The sequence below is a fragment of the Athene noctua genome, chromosome 7 (genome assembly GCF_965140245.1).
Source record: "Athene noctua chromosome 7, bAthNoc1.hap1.1, whole genome shotgun sequence".
NCBI lineage: Eukaryota > Metazoa > Chordata > Aves > Strigiformes > Strigidae > Athene > Athene noctua.
This window is the reverse complement of record NC_134043.1, coordinates 11,313,796-11,336,818: the sequence shown is the minus strand read 5'-3', so window position 1 is coordinate 11,336,818 and position 23,023 is coordinate 11,313,796. Positions and strand designations below refer to the sequence as shown.

Here is a 23,023-nt window from a genome sequence, read left to right as displayed (position 1 = left end):
TACAGCTAACAGAGTAGTGTTTTAACAATACTACCTTTCTGAAGATTATTCTTCATGTATAAGACTATCTACTTTTAAAGTCCTGGTAATTATCCTTTATGTTTGAAGGGTAACAGTGATGATGTGCTGCATTACAGAAAGATGCTCTGTTTTCAAAAGGAAGTCATCTGTATTCTCTCTGGGAAAGCTGAGGTACACCTTCTGTTAGATATCAAGGAGGGGCATATTTATGGTCATGTATGAAGTGTCACAGTCCAACCTGCAGTGTGAATGCAATTGCTAAGCGTCCACATACTTTGAAAACATACAAGATGCTTCCTATAGCATAAGAAACTAAATAGTACTATGAACAGCATAAACAGAATGCACCTTTTAACAACGCTATTTATTCTGGTGTGTAGTTACCCTTGAACATTAAATATATTTAAAAGAGCACATTTTAACGCATTAATTATATGGTAACAGCCTGCTTATAAAATATTTATAAAACAGATACTTAAAGATTATACTTAATTGGCAAAATTTATCCATAGCCAGAGGCAAATGACATTTTCATAAATAGCATCCATTCATAAATATTTTGATAATCAAAATCCAAACAAGCAATTAATAGTTTCTTGCCAGAGTAGGATTAGACTACCAGATCAAGCTTCCTAGTAATTTCTCCAATATTTCACAAAGAAATTGCTTACAGGGACATTAACAGCATACTGCAGCCCTTGAGGAAGTCTATCTTGCGTATCCATGTCATCATCATTTTTTACCGTCTCCTCATGGACCATGAGTTCATCATGTGAAATCATCTCTTGCTGTCGAAGTTCACTTTCTTGTAACACTTCATCTGTTGCAAGAATTTCTTGGTGCGCCATAGTCCGATCTTGAAGCACTGCCTCTTGCCGTTCTCCCGATACTCCAGACTGGTCAGATACTGCACCCATCCCTACCATAGCCCTGGATGACTGCATCTGGTCTATGCCACCACATTTAAGAAATAATCCTCCCAGCTTGTCTTCAATGTTCATTCTTAAGTGCAATAACCTACAAAAAAAGTTTTAATAGTAAACATCTACAATTGGTGCTCTTGTTTAATTTTTTTTACTTAAAAACATTTTATAAGAACTCAGTTAGTAGCCAACATACACACATGCACTCCTAAAATTCCTATCTGAATAAAAGCGAAAAGTTGGTATCTTGGTTCACAACACGAAAAGAGTCTCCTTTCACACACATGCATGTATACACAATTGAACACTTTCAAAAAAAGTTTCAAAGCAAAGTGCCTTCTGATCACCGGCAAAATCCTGGTAATTAAATGATAGCTAATTCCTCCTTCTACTTTCTTAGAAAACTGTTGTTTTTTTCTGTGTGCCCTTTTTAAGCTGTTCCCTTTTTCCATTTTGACTGTCTTTTACAAATGACTCTTTCATATTGGTCCTATTCTCCTTACTTCCTTGTCCTTTGAGTGCCCTTTCACTGCTGCTACCCCAGGGCATACTGTAGCTGCTGGAACATCTTAATATCCACAAGTGAGAGAAAACTGGGCTGCATCAAGAGTGGTGTGGCCAGCAGGTCAAGGGAGGGGATTCTCCCCCTCTACTCTGCTCCCATGAGACCCCACCTGCAGTGCTGTGTCCAGAGGAGGCCACAAAGATGCTCAGGGGGCTGCAACACCTCCCTTATGAGGACAGGCTGAGAAAGTCGGGGTTGTTCGGCCTGGAGAAGAGAAGGCTCTGGGGAGACCTTATAGCAGCCTTCCAGTACTTCAAGGGGGCTTATAAGAAAGATGGGGACAAACTTTTAAGAAGGGCTTGTTGTGATAAGACAAAGGGTAATGGTTTTAAACAAAAGAGGGTAGATTTAGATGAGATATATGGAAGAAATTTTTTACAATGAGGGAACAAGTTGCCCACAGAGGTGGTAGATGCCCCATCTCTGGAAGTGTTCAAGGCCAGGTTGGACGGGGCTCTGAGCAACCTGATCTAGCTGAAGGTGTCCCTGCCCATTGCAGGAGGGTTGGACTAGATGACCTTTAAAGGTCCCTTCCAACCCAAACTATTTATGATTCTATAAAAAAGCAACTTTCTGGCTAAAGCTGTATGTCAAATAAGGACTATAGAGAGGTCAGATCTGTTTATAAAAAAGGCATTCATTTTCACACCCACTGAGCAGGAGCATTAGTCAAGAAATATGAAGTCCAGTCATGAATAGCAATACCATTACATTGACTTCTGGTACACAGTTAGACATAAAATTGTAATATTCCAATAAGTATGATATTATTAATTGTTTTTAGAATAAGGCAGCAGGCTTCTGTGAAGCTGGAAATGGCAGCACCTTCTTATTCAAGTGATTATTCTATATGCAAGACAGTCCTAAGACTGTTCTTCTCCTTGGCATACTGGACATCCAGTCACAGCAGTTAGTCTCCTTCACCTTATTCCCCAGGCCCACAACTTCTACCCATTCCACAATGCCCTGTTCTACTCTTTCAGATAGACAGACGAGACATCCTTCCCTCCATCCCTCTATCTTCCCACAGCTGGAGGGCAAAGGCTATACAAAGGCAACAGCAGACACAGGGATGGGAGCAGAGGTGCAGCAGAGTTAAACAACACACAGCAGGCAGAGCCAAAGCACAGGACGGGTATCCTGGGGAGTATTACAATTGCATCAGCAGCTTTGATTTTGATGCATTCAGTATTACAGTTTAGATGTGACGTTGGTATATTGCTAATCATCATCTTCAAATTCTGTCCCCCTAAGGGTGCAGCATGGTAAGAGACTCCATCTCTGTTCAAGTTTTAAGTCAGAGGCTACGCTTCTTTCCCTGCAGCTCAACAACTCATAACCAAAGAAATCAAGACTCTCTGCCTAGAATTGGCAAGGCCATCACCCTGCAGAACTGCACCTCTATGACCCCCCCCTGCCAGTTTAACAGCCTTGCCAACATGCAAAAAGACTGGATCAAAAAATGTACATGAAATGTTTACATTTCAGTTTTCAGTTTGAGCCATTTGCTCATTTTCCAAATCATTTTCATCACCAGGAAAATATTTTGAAAATTCTTGAGGTATCTTAAACATTTGTGAGGATTTGTTTATACCGAACTACACCGAGTTTACAAAATAAATAGTGGTCCTTCTTCAGGTGAGATCCTGGAGTACTTGGTAGGAATACAAGCCACGAGCAGACACAGCTGAAAAAGATCTCAAAGTTCCCCTATGTTATACTTTGTTTCAAATGCTACTATTAGTTCTTGACTTTCCGAAAGTAAAATTCACCCAATTTTTTAAAAAACAAAGAAACAAACCAACCCTTCACACGCCCCAACAAATAAAAAATAAGCCCATTAACATCTTCTGGTAGCAACTCATGTCGTATAACTTGAAAGTGGAAGAACACTTGACCCTATTCTCTGTTGTGAGAAGTTCTAAATTTCTGAATGTATCATAGAAAGGTCTGACTTCTCTGAGTTTCAAATATTTAAGAGGCATGCCAAAGAAAGAATCTTTTCAGTCAGTTAGATTTTTTTTTAGTAAGCTTTCCTCTGCTGGAAGTCAGGAGGACAGAGTCACCAAGCTAAATCTGTTTATATACGACAATGTCATCAAAATTTTTTAATATTCTTCCTTCCTACGTAAAAAGCACATTCTAGAGACCAAAAAAGCCTGTGATAGCAGGAGAACATGGGGGAAATTTCTGTTCAGAACATTTATGCTTGCAATTTGTCCTTTTTTGTTCTTCTGCAATTCTAACGTAAAGAAGTTTGAAATCTTACACTTAATTTTCACAGCATGTGTCTTCAAATACAGACAATTCCTTAATGCCTTGAGAAAGCTCAGGTAGTGCTAGGTGACAAATTGACTCCCAAATTAATCCACTTTATAGTCAGAGAGTAAGAGTTCACCTGTCTTCAAGGGAAAATGGACATCCAGTATGCCACAAGCAACCTTCAGACATTATATAATCCATGAAGTATTTTTTGGAGGTAACTTGGGAAACCATACTGATAGTTTCTCAGCAATAACACAAACAAAACAAAACAAAAACCTGGCACAGCACTAAGGCTGCATTTTTTTCCACCAATCCAGATCTCTCAGAGAGATCTTGCAGCAACATCCTAAAAGGGGAAAATGAGGATGAGTTTATCAGTGTGGAATATCCTGTGCCAAGTAAGAAATGGGAGAAGGAACTGAAGTTCTTAAGAACCTGTCACCCACGAAGCCATTATTTGATAAGAGATGAACAAAAGATTTAAGGTTTAGACTGATTTCTTAGGTAGGGCATTTTAAATATGTAGCTTGAAAGAGAGACTCCAAGGAAAACAAGCAGATGTATTTATTCATTTCAGCCTTTATCCCAAGTTAATCCATACTCAGGGTACATCTCACACAGATTGTCATTCACTATGCTTTTTTTCCACACTACAGAAATATGACAGCATAAGCTCATTGCAGATTCTTTAGAAGCATGACGTGGACAGGTACTAGAATACAAGAACTCAAGATGCTGAAACACATTCAGGGGAGAACAAACAGTATCAAGTATGAGAACACCATGGCCCTAATCTGTCTGCTCAAACCACTGACTAAAACAGCACAGAAGGTTGTTCCACATGGAAGATACTGCCATATCACTCTGAAATTAGCTATAAATTGTGGAAACCCTGGATTTAAAGCTATTTCGTGGCGGGAAGGTAAGCAGGCAAATGCAGACAGAGACTGAGTGTTTTAACAGTGCAAAGAGCCTGCTACTCTCACCAACAGAGGGGGGAAGACTCGAGACATGCAGAATCTGAGGACAGCTGGCGAGATAAGGCAGCAGCCCAGAAGACAGGCTAGAAGTTTACTGGTATTTATTGGTCTTGTTCGTTCTCTCAGTTGCAGAGGATATGGAAACTTTTTCTTTCACACCGTGACTAGTAGGCTTAGCAGAGTCATGCAACTGCAAGCACTCAAGTTCTTTTCCAGTCATGATTTTGAGTCATATCAGAAGCTGGTACAGTGAATGTACTGCTTATTAAATCAGGCTTTCAAACATCTGGCTTTTCATAGAAAAATAATGAGAACTCATAGTGTTAGGCTGCATATTCTAAGTGATGAAATGGAACGTAAGTTATATGACATGCAGGTACTGTTTTAAAAGAAGAACCACAAACAAAAACAAGCTATTAATCCAAGCAAGAAGTGTCTCAATTGCAATCAATTCAGTAAAACACATGTAATTTGTCAACTGACACCGTTTGGCTCACATAAAAGGAATCTTATGATTTAAATTGAAGATGAGGAGAAGTGTTCTTGGAAGAATGACAGTGTGATAAAGAAAATGTAAGTTAAAAGCATTCAGACAAGCTCACTTTACCAAGCCTGCAAAGATTAAATAAATATTTAAAGTGCAAGATGCATCTGTGAAATAAAAATCAACTTATTTTGAGATTATCTTGAGGGAAGCTACAATAATACAAACCACGTACTAACACATACAAGCACATTGCTTGGCATAAGACATTCTTATCCTTACTGCAGAGATGTTTTCCATGGAATTTCAGAACTTCTATTAAGCTTCAGCAAATAATCATATGATTTTTCTTTGAATATATAGTTTCTCCACACATTGACAGAAAAAAAAGCTGTCAACAAAACCTTTAAAGTATCCCCTTTTGCTTGGTAGAGGCTCTCCAAGCCTTTACTCCAGGCAAAGCATTTCACAAGAGAAATCTAAAGGTAGAGCCTCCTGGGTATGCATACATTTTGAGGGAGGGGAAGGGGAGGGACTGCACAGAAAAGGTCCCGTGGGATCATCCCAGCACCTTCTCTTTTCACACAGTGCTCCACAGCTGCTTACAGAACATCCGCAGCCAGTGAACCATGTTGCTTCACTTCAGAAACTGCTGCTACGCCAAACCCTACGGCAGTACTTCAGAACTATTCATTTCAGTAACCCTGACATCAGTTTTTCCAAAGGTTACTGGTGCAGTAAGTTGGAGAGCTAAGTGGTAAAGATGATATTTCTAATTAAAGAAACAGCCATTTAAACAAAAACATACTAAATGAAAAGCATGACAACCAATTCCAATTCAGAATCAAACGTTAAAATACAATCAAAAGAAAACATTAGCGGATTTTTAAAAGCGTGCTGGGATGGTGGCTGCGATATAGTAAAGCTGAACAGAGACCCTGAAGGAAAGTGGCAAAGCCACTGGAGTACAACACATGGTCCAGCTCTTTTTCTCCACTTCAACTGAAAGCAGGTAAAGGCTATTCTGTCTTCTTTCTTTTCTTAAGCAAGTAGTAAAGCATTATTTAATTTAATGAGCAATTAAATTGCTCATTAACCCAGAGATACTAATTGACTTGACTTTAAAATAAAATTCATATGTGCAGTACTGGGCTGAGTTTCTGTAGTTAGAATTTAAAAGATTGAGATATGAAAAAAGAAAATATGCTTAAGGATTAATAACAGACAAAATATAAAAATCATCTGCATTTTAAAATCTATTTGTAGAACTGAACTAATTTAATGCTTTTGTTCTGTTTTTTAAAGGAAAATGGACTTTTTTATATTTGTAAACAATTTCCTGAAAAAGTCTTTGTTGTTTTAAGACTTCTGCTGGGTTGTTTTAAGCATTAAAAAGCAAGATTTACTTGTTTCTATATCCATATCCCACTACACTTTCCTATATTCACTTTTCCCTGACTTTCCAAGGCAAAATGGAATGAAAGAAGGTTGACGGAAACAAGAAAAAAAGGTTGTTAAAATTTAATTATTTTTCTGCATTAAACCTTAGCTCGCAGAATCATCCAGGTTGGAAAAGACCTTGAAGATCACCCAGTCCAACCATTAACCTCACACTGACAGTTCCCAACTACACCATATTCCTCAGTGCTATGTCGACCTGACTCCTAAACCCCTCCAGGGATGGGGACTCCACCACCTCCCTGGGCAGCCCATTCCAACGCCCAACAACCCGTTCTGTAAAGAAATGCTTCCTAATATCTAGTCTAAACCTTCCCTGGTGCAATTTGAGGCCATTCCCTCTTGTCCTATCGCTTGTTACTTGGTTAAAGAGACTCATCCCCAGCTCTTTGCAACCTCCTTTCAGGTAGCTGACGAGGTCAATGAGGTCTCCCCTCAGCCTCCTCTTCTCCAGACTAAGCTCCTTCTAAAAGATTCTAACAAAGATTTGATATAGAAATACTGCTTCCATATATAGCCATAAATTCCCTTTAACCATACTTTCCAAGATTCAACAATCCAAACCCAAGAGCCAGGATGCACAACAGCAATTCTAACATGCCTTTCACAACTCAATACTGTTCTGACAAAAATACCTACCTCCAAGATTCCCCTCACAAAAGCTGAGACTGAGCTCAATTCCAGATATTAACTGGTTTCAGGGTAACCTTACACTAGAAGTAGCCCAATGATATTATTTCAGTTCCACATTTTGGGAAGTGTGTTTTCATTTAAGGTAAGACAAGGTAAACTTCCCAATGAACATATGAGCATATGAACAATGAGCATATTCCTACCACAGCCTTGTTTCCACAACAGTTTGGAAGAATGAGTGCGTGCAGGGCCCAAACAACAAACTGTATAAAGGCTACTAGCACAAAACGCACATACAATAAACTTTTAAAAAAATCTATGGAAACCCCTAAGCATATTTTGCTTCTTAGGGCTCATCTCTATGGTCATACTACAATGATTTGTGCTAAACGGTAAACTTAAATTAATATAGTGTATATAAATCTACAAAATTCCTTAAGTGAACATTCTTATTCCAGTATGGGATTTTTTATTTCCTTCCCTATTTAGAGTAATTCACTTTGGAAAGGTTTCTTCTAAATTTTAAAAAAAGCCAATCACTATGTAATCACAGCAGTTTTACTGGCACAACTAGTAAAACCTTTCTAAGTAGACAAACTTCTATAAAATCAACTACAACTGATAGCTACCACACTAAGAAAGGTTCACATTCTTCTATCAGAAAGTGAAGATTAAAATAAATCCTATGAAATTCAGATAGGGAAACAACTAAAAGGCTATTCCGACGAGACATTTGGGGTGTTTACTTATTTAGAAGAAGTCAACTCAATTCTCAATGATACAGCTGCAAGGAACGATCTGATATATGGGCTACCTGCCCAAAGGGGTAGTGGCCTGCACCTCTCCCACAGTTAGACTTTCCTGTTGCTTTCACTGGGTTGAGCACAGCATTGTGCAATTAAGAAAGGAATTGGGCAAAAACATACTCACCAGAAAAGCCACTAGGCTTCCTTTGGAGCAGTGGGACCATGCAGGCAGTGTGTACAGGAGATGGACAAGTGAAGAAGCAGGGAGGAGGGTAAAGGACCGCTTCTTTCAGCAGCAGTCAGCGGTTAGATTAGATTAAAGTGTATTGTGAAACTGCTCCACAAATGCAATGTACACACAGAAATGAACAAGTTACAGCTGCCATGCAAACATACCTAACAGCTATGCCAAATTTAGATCAGGGGAAAAACGTATATCTGCATTCTCAAACGCTTTCTTCCTGAAAGGAAGTATAACAGTCACAAATAATTCTGCAATTCCTAATGCTAATGAAGAAAGAGAATAGTATATTTAGAATTACTTATGTTTAAGCATTATCATGAATAAAACTGCCATCAATGCAATCCTTTCCAAAAGAAAGAAAAAATTTAGAACTTGACAGTTCCTAAGGTTCACTTAAAACCCCTATCAGATCATGAAACATTTTGAGTATTTTGACATCAGAAAATATATTTGTTTGCACTATTAAAATATGGTATAGTCCAATATAAAAGGAAACACAGCTAGCTTTCACAATATCAAAAGTTCAATTTTAAACATACTGCAGAAGCCTGGAAAGTAAAAAATAATACCCTAAAAATGGTTCTAAATAAAGAACATTAAATAAAATTATCTCTTCTCCCTACTCAGAAAAACAAGACTTGGCTAAAAGAAAGATTTTGAAATTAACACACAAGTGTTTATAAGAATGAATTAAAATGTGTTGACTTGCAAAAAGAAAGTAATCAAACATAAATCATTGTGAAAAGGTTCACAGATCATAAAATTAACACATTCTAAAATGTAACATATGATACAAACACTCTTAAGACCTGTTGCACAGTTATTTCTAAATGCTCCATGTTGCTGAACACATGCCAGTTACAGGGCCTGATCCCACAAAGATTTACACTCATACTGAGCTGTGAATAGTCCTATTACAATCAACAGGATTACTCACAGAAAATCTACTTATCGTGCATAAAATTATCCACGCGTGAAAATCCTTGCCACCTTGCTTAATCTACAATCAGTATTAGATCATCACCAGCATATCCATAATCTAATATCAAACGAGGATATCGGAAGGCTTTCGATACTGTATTAACAAAGTCACAGTTACATGTCAAAATCCACAGGGATGTCACCAGTGTAGCAAACATACTTTAGTATTCCAAAAATCATAAGCAATGTTACTTTTTATCAGGAAAAAAACCCCACTGATTTTGTGGCATCAAACTACTTGAAAATAGTTAATTTTGAGAATTCACATAGGAATTTCTACCACTGTATAGTTAACCTGAAAAACACAATGCAGAATTTCTGTCCTTACACTATGAAACTCAGGCACTCGAATGTGCTCACTCCAGCGACTTCCAGTGAAATTTATATGCAAGAAAGCAAGTACTACACATAACTAAGGTTACCTAGCATCTTCTAAGTACTATTAGGTAACAACTTCAGTCCAACTGGTTAAAATTTTGTGAAATTTCATCTGTCACTTGCATGCCCCAAACTGAATCTTCATAAAACCAGTTCAGATAACGTATCAAGTGTTGATTTTGATAACAGTGCAGTTATAAGACACAGCTGAGCCAATCTAACAGCTGTCATTGAAAGGGGCAATCCTGCTCCCTCCTCCTAGCTATGAGAGTCCACCCTATCTTTTGTGCCTACTCTGATGCTCATACAGACATACTGGTTTATACACCCCACCAGCCTGGCAACTATTTTTCCCCCCAGTTATTAATTTTCTGCCAGGTTAACTCACTGACTGAATTGACCATAAAGACAATGTGTCAGAGGCAGCTCAAAACAGGGTGCAGGAATGGGCCCTTCCCTGTTCAGCATTCACAGTCTGTCTCAGCCCATCTCATATAATTTCACCTTGAAAATAAATGGAAAAGAAAAATATGTTGCTTTTTAAAAACTGTGATTTTTTTTTTTTTTTTATGACAAGCCCTTAAATTCCTTGGGTCTCACCACTCCTCTACTATCTGCAAGTATCTGTGAAGCATCTCTTCTCATCACTAGCACTATGCTAGCGTTGTTTTACAGGAGATGACAACCTGCTGTTGCTATCAGCTACCCTACTGGCCCAAATGGCAAAGGTTTGTATATATGTATATGAAACAGAATTTCTGGTGTTCCTCTCCAGATCGCTTTTTAAAAATCCTTAAAACATTACACACTAAAACTCCTGGGAAAATAAAAGAAGTTGCATGCAAACATACGCAAGTTTCAGGGACTATCATGACTAAGTTACCTCTGTTCATCATAACTCACCTCTCCAGCCTATTGGCACTGTGAATATATTTTTTTCTTTTTAAATAAAAAGTTTATATATGTGTGTCTCTCTTTTTCTACAAAGCATTGTTTCCTTCAGCACACTGAATTAAACTGCTCCACAGAAATAGGAGAAACTAGTAAGATAGTTTATCACATCCTTGCTCCATTTGTTGCAAGGGCTGAAATGTGTGTAAATGAGACACAGAGAGAAGGAAAAGAAAGTAATGGCCATTTAAGCAGTTGAATGCTATCTTGCAAAATAGGATCCTATCCTTGATCCTGCCAGAGATCTTATACAAGTCTACACAAGGCATTTCTACCAAACCTTTTTTTAAAAATAGGTGATCAATAATTGTACTTTCCTCATTTTCTGGGTGCTTACCCTGACACATTTGGGTCAGATTTACCCTGAGTACTCGAGGCTGAAATTAAATAAATGATAGCAATACTTTGAAAATAGAAAGATGAATGCAATGGTGGTTTGGGTTTTTTTTTAAAAAAAGCTCTTAAAGAGTTCAATGGACATCCACGCCAAACACAAATTTTCATCTTATTCTCAGGCACCATCAGTTCTCTGGCCATAAAATAAGAAATATCCATTTACCTTCCTTGAGGTGTAGTGGAATACTTGTAACAATAAGCAATGTTCAACACAGGTCACAAAGTGAACTAATCAGTTTATAGTGGTTTTGTTCCTGTGGGCAGCACAGCTCCTGAGGGGAGAAGGTGGCACACGTAAACCCACATCAGTCACCTAGGTAACTGCCGGGGTGAGAAGGTGGGTGAGAGGGGTCTGGCCTCTCCCAGGAGCTAATCACTGATTGGAAAGGACAACCAACCAGTAGGTTTCCAATTAACAGTGGACATTTTGGTGGAGAATCACTAGAGGAACAGGGGTACAAAGATGTAGGACTGTCATCTAGAAAAGGTAAGCATGACATTAACACTGAAGAGAGAAACACTGGTTACCACCATGATGTTGTAACAGAACTGTAAGAGATTTGGCTTCTTTCCTCAGCTCTGCCACTGCTGTTGGGCAAATCTGTTATCTTGGCAAATCATCCCCCGCCCCGTATTGCCACTTCCTTGTCTTAAAACAGGGGCAATGACCCACCTAGGGTTTAGGTGTGAAGAGAGCAGTGGGAACTATCTACAAGGGCCTCACAAGCCTACTGACAACCGTTACAGAAATTTCACAAAGAAATATATTCATTCTGCCTTCAGAACAGGATTAAGCAGAGCACAGTAAGAGAGCAGACGTTATGCAACAAGAAGAAAGCAAATTACAGAGCAGCTGCTTATTCAATGAGCAGCATGTATCCTGTACATTCAAAAAGGTAGGGGCTTCTGTGGGGGAAATACTGTGTTCATGTATCACAAAAGACTACAATACGATATTAAGGTACCATACATTAGTAATAGTGAGGATGGTAAAATGAAGGTGGCATAGGTAAAGCTCAGTGCTCCATTTTTAATGTCTGTGTGCTTGAATTGTACCTAAAACTGTTCTTTTAAAAGCACGCTTTTTTTTTGCCTGTGATATCTTTACTTCAGCTTCATTGTTTTCTAAAAAGCCAGCTACACACATTAAAGAAAAATAGTAATTACAGAAAAATTCAAGCCAATTAATTAATACATCCACATAGACTAAATAACATTGGACAATAAGCTAATGAAAGTATAATCAAGGTTTTGATCAGAAAACCCTGAAGTTAGCAGTGAAAGCAGTCTCAGAGATACTGCAATACATCCCTCATTTACATACATGACAGCATTAAGGAAAACTTGCAGGAAAATATCAACACTAATCTAAACCACAGGTGAGAAGGACATGAATAATGATACAAAACAGATCTTACAGAGTCCAGGCAATATTTCTAGATCTTACTTCGGTATTTGAAAGCATTATTTCAACATGGGCTCTCAGGTTGTGAGAGCAATGCAAGTGTTATAGAATACAGGAACCATTCTCCTAAGTTGCAGTTTCAATTTAGGACACCGCCATGCATTAAGTACACCTTTTTTCCCTAACTTTGTTACTGTAAACTTATTCAGGGTAAGATTATATTCTGTGTAATATCTAGAAACAAATTCTGCAAAATGTCGTTGGCTATCTGTAGAGTAACTTCTCACATGGGGATAGTGGCAAGGAACATTTTCGCATTTAAACCTGCGGAGGAGGCAGAGTCATACCCCTACATAACTTAATTTTAAATAGTTATTTATTTCATTTCACCTGTGTTTCAAACATTACCTTCATCTACACAGGGAACAGCAACTACAAAAAATCCAATTAGTCAGAAAAACATGATAGAATGAACACCTCTTTAGTAACAGATTTGCTGCAGACTGATCAAGCAAATCTTATGCTTTCTATATTGTTTTTCAAACACCACACTGTTACCTTCAGTGGCCATCTTTCAGAGCCACATGTGGTCTGGGCCAGAAGATCTGAGCAAGCCCTTCCTAAAATTCAGAGAAATAGATCTCTGTTGACTGCTCCACTCCTCAAATGCCATAGGTCTACCCTACCTACAAAAAATAAAGGCCTTTCAGGGACCTAGGGACTCCACAACACCTCGCCACTAAAAATTACAAAATTAAACATGAAGCACAGAAAATAAAATATTTCAAGCACATAAACATCTACTTCACTTTTGCTAGCGTAAACACAACAAAACACACACATAACAGTTGATGGAAAAAATAACCCCATATAATAATCCCCGAGGAAAGAAAAAGAATCACAGGTGACAGTTACTAATCATAATCCATAAGATGTTTCCATAATGTGTTTGGACCCTTCAGAGATGGCAACTGTATAAGAATATAAAAACAGCGAAGTGACAATGATTTAGGTATCATTAGAAGCAGCATCTCGGACAGTATGTTCTGGTGGTAGCCCTTTCTTTAGTGCATGATGAAAAACAAGGAGCAGCTGATCCTGAGATGCTCCATTAGGGAAACCACTGACCAACAGTGAACAAAAAAAAATTATCACTGTTCTTCAAAGTATTCAAGCAGTTATGAACTGGGCACCACAGAGCAATTTTCATCACTGCAATCAAGGATTGTTGTGGCCTAACCAGCACTCTGTTACAACAGCATCAGAACAGTATCAAGCCTCTTCATCAAGAATAAGCAGAAGAGTCAGCACATAAATGGACACATGTTAGTATTTAAAGACAGTATGAAATCAGCCAGAGGGGGAAGGAATAGAAATAAACTAAATTCATGGAAGTGAGCAACTAGGTCACTTTCTCAAAACCCCCTCTTGGAACACAAGCACATTACAGACCATGTAAATTTGCCAAGACAACAAAGAAGGTTTTTAAGAGTACACTTCTGTACAGTTAGGATTTTTTTTCCCACATTGTTGCAACAAATCCACCACCTCCCTACTGATAACCAACATTTGTGGTCAGATTAAATCAACTAAAAACTATTCCTACCCTGCTTACATAAAATTCCAGAATTGTAAATCAGCCTCTTTTAATCTGGCTGATCTTCACTCCAAAGGAGAAAAAAAAAAAAAAGTCAAATCAAGTAACTAATAAATCCAGTGTGCTTCTGCAGCGTATCCTCTTCAAAAGGTTATCCACAACCCCAACAAGAACTTCCAGGTAACTCTTCACCTTGATACTCCAAGAACAGTATGAGCAAGGAATCCCACTGACTTCTATCACATACCCCAAGGTGATTACTCCTCATTACAGTTTTATATTTCTCAAACAATTTTAAAGCACTTAAATCCATTTTCAGATCAAGGCAAGCCAAAACATGAGATGTCTAGAAGCCATTTTATAAGAGCAGAAATAACATAGTTATCCTGGCCCATTAGCTAACATTGAAAATAATCCAAAAAATAAAACTCAGATTTCTCAGGATTGTACCCTCTTGAATAAAAAGATTGTGGAAATTGGATTCTTTGGTACCCTGAAGCTAACTCTCACTAATTAAGTACTAGAATACACTAAAACAGAAATTCAGATTGATCAAAAGATATGATTCATGTTTATAACAACTCCTATAATTATTAGGAACAAAAATCTTGAAGGTTCTTGATGCCATTAACTCGCAGACCAACAATTAAGACCTACCATCCCAAACAGGTCTGAAATTTCTGAGAAACCATAGTCAAATAATTTCATGAAGCCAAGTCTTAGTGAAATGCATTCAATACAACCCATATTACTAAGCAAGCAGGAAAACAATCTGTAAAGTAATAAAATAGTCTTACAAGATTCTGGTAGAAGAAGAACCCAGCATGTCCTGTCTTTATGGACTGCTTTCCAGATACTATTTTCTCCTTCAACCACGTTAAAGACTCTCAAGTCCTCAAGCCCTCAACCCGCTGACACAGCTGCCCTCACCCGGGTTCCCTCAATGCAGAGTTGTGTCCCACAGAAAATGGGCAACAATTTCAGGTGCCCAAGATGCAAGTGCTAAAGCCAAGACTGCTTTGCTGAACTTGTGTCCAACCAAAGATAGGGAATGAAGAGTTGCCCAGTGTTACAGCAAATTTTAGGCATGTAACACATAACTACAAGAGATCCCATGCTTTCTGGACACGCAGACATACTCTCATCACCACCACAACTGTAGAAAGCCCCATGCCTGTCCTGTGACCTATAAGGAATATAAGCCAGGAACAACTCACTAGACAGCAAACTATAAAGAGATAAACTGCAAAGAATTGAGAGATTAGGTTTTCTGTCAGTTTGTACTTTTACTGGTCCTCGAAAAGTGACAGTAAACTCTTGAAGCTTCCTTATATTTGATCCAATACAGTGTATATAACACTGAGTATAGGTTCCTAACAGACACCAGAAAAGCCTGAATACGCCTGGTCTGCATGATCTACTTTTAAGTGTCAGATTAAGACAACAAGCCCACTGGTTTTGTCTACAAACTGCCACCTATTCTACTTATTCAAGCAATGTACTGTGACAACTGGATGATCATCCTCTGCATACTCCTTTTCTATAAACTCTATTTTTATTCCCCCTCTCAACCCCTTAATTTCATGTCAAGTATAAATAATGGGTGATCATAAAAAATATATTTTAAATACCTAAAAATTATTTGCTGTGAGTCACTTAAAACTTCATCTCTACCAGGAAAAAGCAACATTAAGGCCAAGTAGCTTTCCCTTACTTCTTTGCACCCCCTAACAATACAAGCCTTCCCGATCCCCATAAGACAACCACATAAATTTCACATCTTTTTGCTGACTCAGACAAAAAATTAATCACTGAGTATAACTGTCAGGTTCACCAGTGACAGAAGAAGCTCCTGAGAACAGCAAACTAATAAACCTTTCCTCCTTGAGGGATGACAGCAGTCTTTCTCCCATATAAATGATTCATTTTTGATATTGTTAAAGCAATATTCACACAGGGCACCTTCATACTAGATTTTACCCAAAAAAAGGGGTTATAAGGCCAAAACGTAAGTTGAAAGCCAATATTACACAGACACATATAGAAAATTTGCAAGTGACTGTGGTCTACAATAATTGCATAACATCTTGGTACCCTGAGGATTGACTACCTCCCTCTGCAGTAGATCTACTGTGGTCACTACAAAAATTTTCTTCAAGGTAAGAAGTGTAAGATTTCTCTAGCAAAAAAGGAGTCACTTGAGTTTCTGAATCTTTCATGAAGAACTTTGTTAAAAGAAACTTTAAGGACGCAAAAATAGAAGATTTCTTACATTTATTTATACAGTCACTGTTGTATCTAGTAATGCTCAGTAATATAAATGGCCCAAATTAAAAGCCTGACAATTGCCATCCATCTCACATATATTTTGTCTGACAGACACTCACATATAACAGTGACCTATGTTAGGAAACACTGTGTATGTGGTCAAAACCAGAGGAGAATCATACTTCAGGAGGTCAGCAACAGAGATGATAATTTACTTCAGGGTACTCTTATTTGAGAAACTCTGAAATCATCCACTGCATCTGGAAATACTGTTAAAATGCTTATAGACTAAAAAATCATCATAGATCCCATAAAATGTATTCATTTCTTGGCTTTAATACTCATTTTGCTCCCTCTCCCCTCCCTTTACAAAACTGAAGAATGTTTGCAATGCAATACTACAGATTCACTTGTTGAAAGCAAGACTAAATAGCTTTCACTATCAAAGGAAGCCTGCAGAAAGCTGGCCAATCCAGAAGTTGCTTACTTGCTCAGCCCCTTCCCAGTAAACTACAGATCACAGCTACATCCCAGGCAGTTGACCTGCATAATATGCTGCTTATTGATTGGCAAAATAAACTTCACTTTATGCTGAAGGCTTCTCATACTTGATGACTAGAACTTTAGGCCAGATGTCATCATAAATACATGCTAGAAGTTTTACATACACATACATATGCACACATACTTTTAAGGAGCACAGCATCATTTTCAAATCTAATCCCAACAACAGAAAAAAAGAAATCTGACAAATTTTCAGGACAATCACATAGCAGTTAAAATTAAGACAGTGTAAAAAGACATTTGTTTCCCCTTTCTTAAACACTGCTAGTGAACATATGACTATGCCAAATCTGCCCAGCGTCAGTATTTCTCACTTCACCTCTCGCACTAAGGCAACATGACCTGGTCATGACGTTACTGGCATTGTAAACCTTTCTAACGATGTCTTTTATATCCATTTTGGGGTAAATAATAGTAAAAGTTAATACAACCTTTAGGGGACATTATTACAAAAACGTTAAAATACTCGTCAAAATTTTTATGAATGGGCATCTTCTTACCTTACCAGTAGCTGCCATTTGAAGCAGTTTTAGAGCAGAAGGCTTATCAGTCTCATATCTGAGCTCACTTACACAGATATCACAACAGCTTTATGCATTAGTAATATCACATGTTACATCAAAAAGTTATTTTGTTTTACAGACATTTTACTGGCACCTTGATTTTTGGTTTGGGTTTTCTTTCCCAGTGCAAGAGATCTAGACAGTTTATATTTGATAGGCTGTTCATAAATTATACCCTACTGCTGTTTGCAGGTTGGAACTTCTTCCCACACAGATTTCATTTTATCATCAGACTGTTTAATTCTGCACTTATAAAAATGTCATCCTAGTCATAAGGGAAGAATTACACTGCACTGTCTTAAAGTTTTCTGCACAAACTGTGACAAGATGCAGATACTGTAATACTAATGTACCAGTAGAGTATATAAATTGAAGGATCAGGCCAATATACATACTCTGTTAAAGAGCTATGTCTTGGTATTTTCCAAAGTGCAATGAAATCATGAAGCAGTATAAATTAGTAATACATTAACTGTATTACAGTATTCACACTGTTACCTCTTGATATCATAGCCTTGAATACATTAACACACTGATAATATCACAAGAGTACACTAAAAATTATTTCTGAGCAAAAGCAGTTTCAGTCTCTATATTATATCCCAAAATAAAATTCTGACAGTATGGAAGAAGTTATCAGGAGATTCTAACCCTTCTGCACATTGTGCTTTCCACAGTCTTTCTAAAAGACACTGAACTGTGTCCCCTCAGGACACACTTATAATCAAGTTCTGTGATAACATATTACGGATTTTTCCAGATATTTTATCCAACATGCTGAATGATATATAAAAAATATCTCTATATGGAGTCAGGGAAAGATAATTTAATCACATACAGTATTGGAATACTCACATATGTTATTGTATTTTAATTTGTATGATAATTTGTAAGTTAAATAGGTTAAACCTGTGCCAGTTGTGTAGTTTATGGCATTATTGCTGATGTATAAAGTATTCTGTTATATGTAGATGATGAGAAAAATGTATATTTAAAATGTATATAGAGTACTAATGAGCTAAACAGATGGAGTTGTGTTTTTAACTTCACTGGAAAGTACTGGAATAAAGTAACTAACAGCATTTGTGTAAATGAAAATACATCTCATGAAAACCTGAATGGATTTTCTTTTGTTAGACAGAAGTGTGCAGTTGGCATATAGCTATATATTATTGCCCATGGCTGTGTTTTGCTGACATGGCCTGTCAATAGCTATGTCTCAGCTGTTAAAAAACAGTGAGTTAAATGTATAAACTCAATACTAGTTCAAGGGCTTCTGCATAGATTCCAATACACAGAAGTAAAAAAAGAAAAAAAGAAATACTTGATGAATCGCAGCACTCCAAGAAATACTATTTCCCCAAAAGTATTTCTGTCAAAAAAACAAACAAATTAAAGTACAAGTTAATCATCATACTGGTTCTTCACACAAGCCCTGCAACCTGATAGAAGCAGACACCCATGTCTGCTTACATCCATGAAGACTCTTTGGGACTTCATTTGTCTTTAAACACTCAGTTATGCAGATCAGACTGCAAACTGAAGGCTTGAATCTATTTCATCATAAATGATGCTGGTTTGAAAGGTAGCTATCATTAAAACGCCAGGCAAAGGCACAAGAAGTATTTATTTTAAATAAATCTATTTCTCTGTTAGATCCACTTAACAGTCTTCAAAGTAAAAAAAATATTTCCAGTGGCATTTGCTTTTCATTTCTTGTCCCATTCATTTAATATACATGTCGTTAAGTCTGGACGAGAAGGTTGGACACTTCAGTTTCACGTTTAGGATAACAGCTCTATGTTTATTTATCCAAGACTTATACCAACATTACTATTTCTTACTTAACTTTCATTACCTCACATAGCAAAATGTATTTTATATTGGAGCCAAAATTAAAATCAAACTTAATCCCAAATTATGCTAAACACCTAAAGTGATTTTGATAGATTAAGGCTTACTCCATCAAGCTGCTCCATACAGACAGGTCTCCGTTTCTAATATTTTGAAAAATGGAACAACAGCCCACATAGCGGTCCTCACCAGATGAAGACTCTACAAAGATCCTAGTCATAAAAACCATCACAAATCTCTAGCAGCAGATACAGAAGACAATCCCATGCTGGTTTTCCCCAGAATACTAGAATACAACAAATCCTTCCTCCCCACTAGTAAATTTTAAAATGTTTTACCAAAATCTATATGCTCACAACCAATACCCTGAACTTTATTATTTGCAAATTTACATTACTGAATCTGTGGTGCAAAGAACACACATAGAAGTTAGCAAAACTCTTTTAGATGTACCATCACCATACTTTACTAGTATCCTCATAGTTCAGCTCTAACATTACTGGTACACAGAAGTTCTCAGCTGGAAGTAAGAACTTCCAACCTCAGTGGTTTTACAACACCAACTCTCTCTAGAACACACGCATGCTCCACGGAGCTTTAAATCCTCATACACATAAACTTGCATACACTGAACTGAGACGGAAAACCATCTTTTGAGAAGCTACATAATAACATTACATAAGTATGTGTTCCTTCAGGTGAACAGTTTAGCCTGGAATATAACTTTTCATATTCCGAGTAATTTTTCTTCCCATTTTTTTTAACCATTGTGGTTCTTCAAGTGGCTACTTACCTACTACCTATGATCTGATTTCATAATCCATTATATTAGGGATTTTCCATAAATAGAACATGTTTGCAATGCAGTAGAAATTAAACACATATGGACAAGGACAGTAACAAAAACATAAACTACATATACATCTGTTCTCTCAGGCCTCAGCCTGAGGAGTGAAGACAGAAAAAGTACATGTGCACGTGACAGCCTAAATGCAAGAGGTCAGCCTCATCTTTTTTAGCTTTATTCAGTTATATGAGCTCACTGACTAACTACATGTATATCTGGGGAAGAGGGGCATGCAGACATTGAGAAACAACTACAAAGAAAATACTTTTGGAAACTGAATACACACATATATTCAGCTGCGTATTCATCAAGAAAGGCCACGACAATGGTTTTCAGAAAACTGTGCAATTGAAAAATTTTGTAGAGTTTTCCTTAATTACTCCAACAAGAGCGGGGTTTGCCTGCCTCTCCCATGAATCTGTCTGTACCCTGTACAAGGGGTCTGCAGATCCCATGAGATCCACAGGAAAGCAGACCTCATGAGCTCTAGGGCTTCCCAACACAGCCAAAGCTTCTGCAGATGACAGCTGTCACCCAACACATGCACGAATCCCAAACACTGGACATGGAACACTGAAAAACTAACACTGCCCACAGGTATGCAAACTTTTTACATAGCAAAACAGATTTGAAGTCTAGATTGGACCATTGGTTTATCTAGTTTGATTCTGAGTACAGCATAAGAACACCTGCAAAGATTGATACAGGTTAGCACTATTTTTCCACCTTTCCTTCACAAGGCATGTTTCAGCAAACTCATGGAAAATGACTGCAAAAGTTGTACCACTTGTAAGGACAAAATCTGAAAGAGGTACTCCAAAATGTTTAAGCGTGACAGGCCCACGTACATATTCCTAGCAAGCTTGTGAAGTATCACTGAAATCTGTGAATAAGTACAGAAAATAAAGAAAGCAACTGAGATCCCATTCAAAAGAAAACCCATAGACCTCTGTCATTTATCTTGTACCAATGGCAAAGATGCTGCTCATCAGAAATAAGACGTCTCTCCCATCTGAAACTTCTTAAACCAGAATGTCACATGTATGCAGAGATAGGTCATGCTCTAGGTAGACTTTCAAAGCAAGTCTAAAGCTGCTATCACTGGATTCCACATATCTACTTTTTTTAATCATTGTGTAAAAGCCCTCACAGCTGCTCTGAACACTTTACAAAAACAAAGTGATCAGAGAGACGATTTACGTTTGCAACATAAATGTCTTCCCTTTTTATGAGCCAGCTTAATACAGACAATTGCTGCACTCATCCCAGCTGAGGCTTGGCAGGAATTGGAGGAGGGAAGATGATGAAGAGTGAAAGTGTTCAACTAATTTCTCCTCGACTCCTCCCGGTCCCCCCTGCCCTCCGGACCACTTCCAGCCTGGCACTTGTTAGCAGCTCCCGACGCTGGAGAGAGGTCCCTTGCAAAAGCTTTCTGCGAGCAGCTGAGAGGAGACTCGGGGAAGGTTATTCAAAATATAAAATTAAATTAAATGTATTTTCACAGGTCGGCACACTTCACCTATCTTACACCAGGAACAATGGGGACGCGGGCAGCGGGAGGATACGGCCGCCCGGGAGGACGGGGACGGGGGGACGCGCTGCCTGCCCGCCTGTCCGTCCGTCCGCAGCTCTTTGTCCGTCCGTCTGTCAGACAGCCCCGCTGGCAGCGCCGGCCCCATCCCCATCTCCCCGGCGAGGCCTGCTTGGCCCCGCAGCGGCCCCGCGGCTCCCGGCCCGCCGCGCGGGGGGCCGGCTCCGCCGGGGAAGCCCCGCCGCTGGCCGGGGGGAGCGGAAGGGAGCTCCCGGCGCCCCCCCCTCACGCGCGGCGGGGAGCGGGGGATGAGGAGGGCGCCCGCCACCTCCCTCCTCATCCCCCGCTCCGCCGGAGGGGCCAAGCGCGGCCCATGCGGGCGGGACGCGCCGGGCCGGGCCGCGCTGAGGCGAGCCGCGGCCCCCCCCTTCCTTCCCTCTCCTCCTCCTCCTCCCTCCCTCCCGCCGCGCACCTCCCGCCGCGGTGGCGGCGGCGGCGGGCGGGCGGGCCCGACCGGACCCGGCCAGCTCCCGCTCCCGCCCGCCGGCACTTACCGGCCGCAGAGCTGCGAAGAGAAGGCGGGCCGGGCCAGGGCGCGGCGGCAGCGGCTCAGAGTGCCCGTGCCGCGGCCCCGGGCATGGCGGGGCGGCGGCGGGGCGCGGGGGAGGGGAGGCGGCGGCGGCGGGGGAGGGGAGGCCGAGGGGAAGTTGGCGGCGGCGGCTTCTTCCTGCTCCGGCGGGGCGAGCGGCGCCTTCCCTCAGCCTCCTCCTGGCGGTGACAGCGACAGCCCGGCCAGAGCGCCGCCGCGCCGCGGTGCAGCATGGGAAGCGCGCTCGGAGGACCGGCGGGCGCCCGGGCGCGGCGGGCCGGCGGCGCGGCGGAGCGAGGAGGAGGGAGATGGAGACGAGAGGGGAAGGGAGAGCGGAGCCGGGCCGCGCCGCAACTCCCGCCGGGGCCGGGGCCGGGCGGTGCCGGCGGCCAGGGTTATGCGCGGGTCAGGAGGCTGGTGCGGCCGTGGGAAGCCCCGCCGGGCGGGCCCGGCCAGCGCTGCCCCGTGCCGGCCCTGAGGAGAGGACAGGGGAGGGGAGGACAGGGGAGGGGGGACGGGAAAGGCCCTTCGGCCGTGCAGGGTGGCCAGGCCTCGGGCGAGGAGGGAGCGCTGCCGGCGGGGCTGGGGGTGCCCCCCCACACACACCCCCGGTGCCGTTCCAGCGGCTTCATTTCCAGCAGGGGCTCTCGGAGGCGAGGGGGCCAGCACGGCCACAGTGGGTGTCGGGAGGAGGCTGAAGTAAACCCCGATCCCCGGGCTGAGCACGGGTCCCCTCTCCCGACGCACCCCGCTTCTCTCGGGCGAGGCCGGGGCCTTCTG

The 23,023-nt window shown here is 40.3% G+C and overlaps 1 protein-coding gene across 3 annotated transcripts in view; it reads right to left on the bottom strand.

Moving 5' to 3' along the window:
* ZNF148 (zinc finger protein 148) overlaps positions 1-22,369 on the bottom strand; it is a 35,805-nt gene extending 13,436 nt beyond the window's left edge. For all 3 annotated transcript variants that reach the window (XM_074911354.1, XM_074911355.1, XM_074911356.1), the window contains exons 1-2: positions 22,209-22,369; positions 693-1,038 (exon numbers count right to left, since the gene is read on the bottom strand). In XM_074911354.1, the coding sequence (XP_074767455.1) occupies positions 693-1,022 (330 nt within the window). In that variant the 5' untranslated portion in view covers positions 1,023-1,038; positions 22,209-22,369. The remainder of the gene's footprint in view (positions 1-692; positions 1,039-22,208) is intronic.
* Positions 22,370-23,023: the final 654 nt, after the last annotated feature.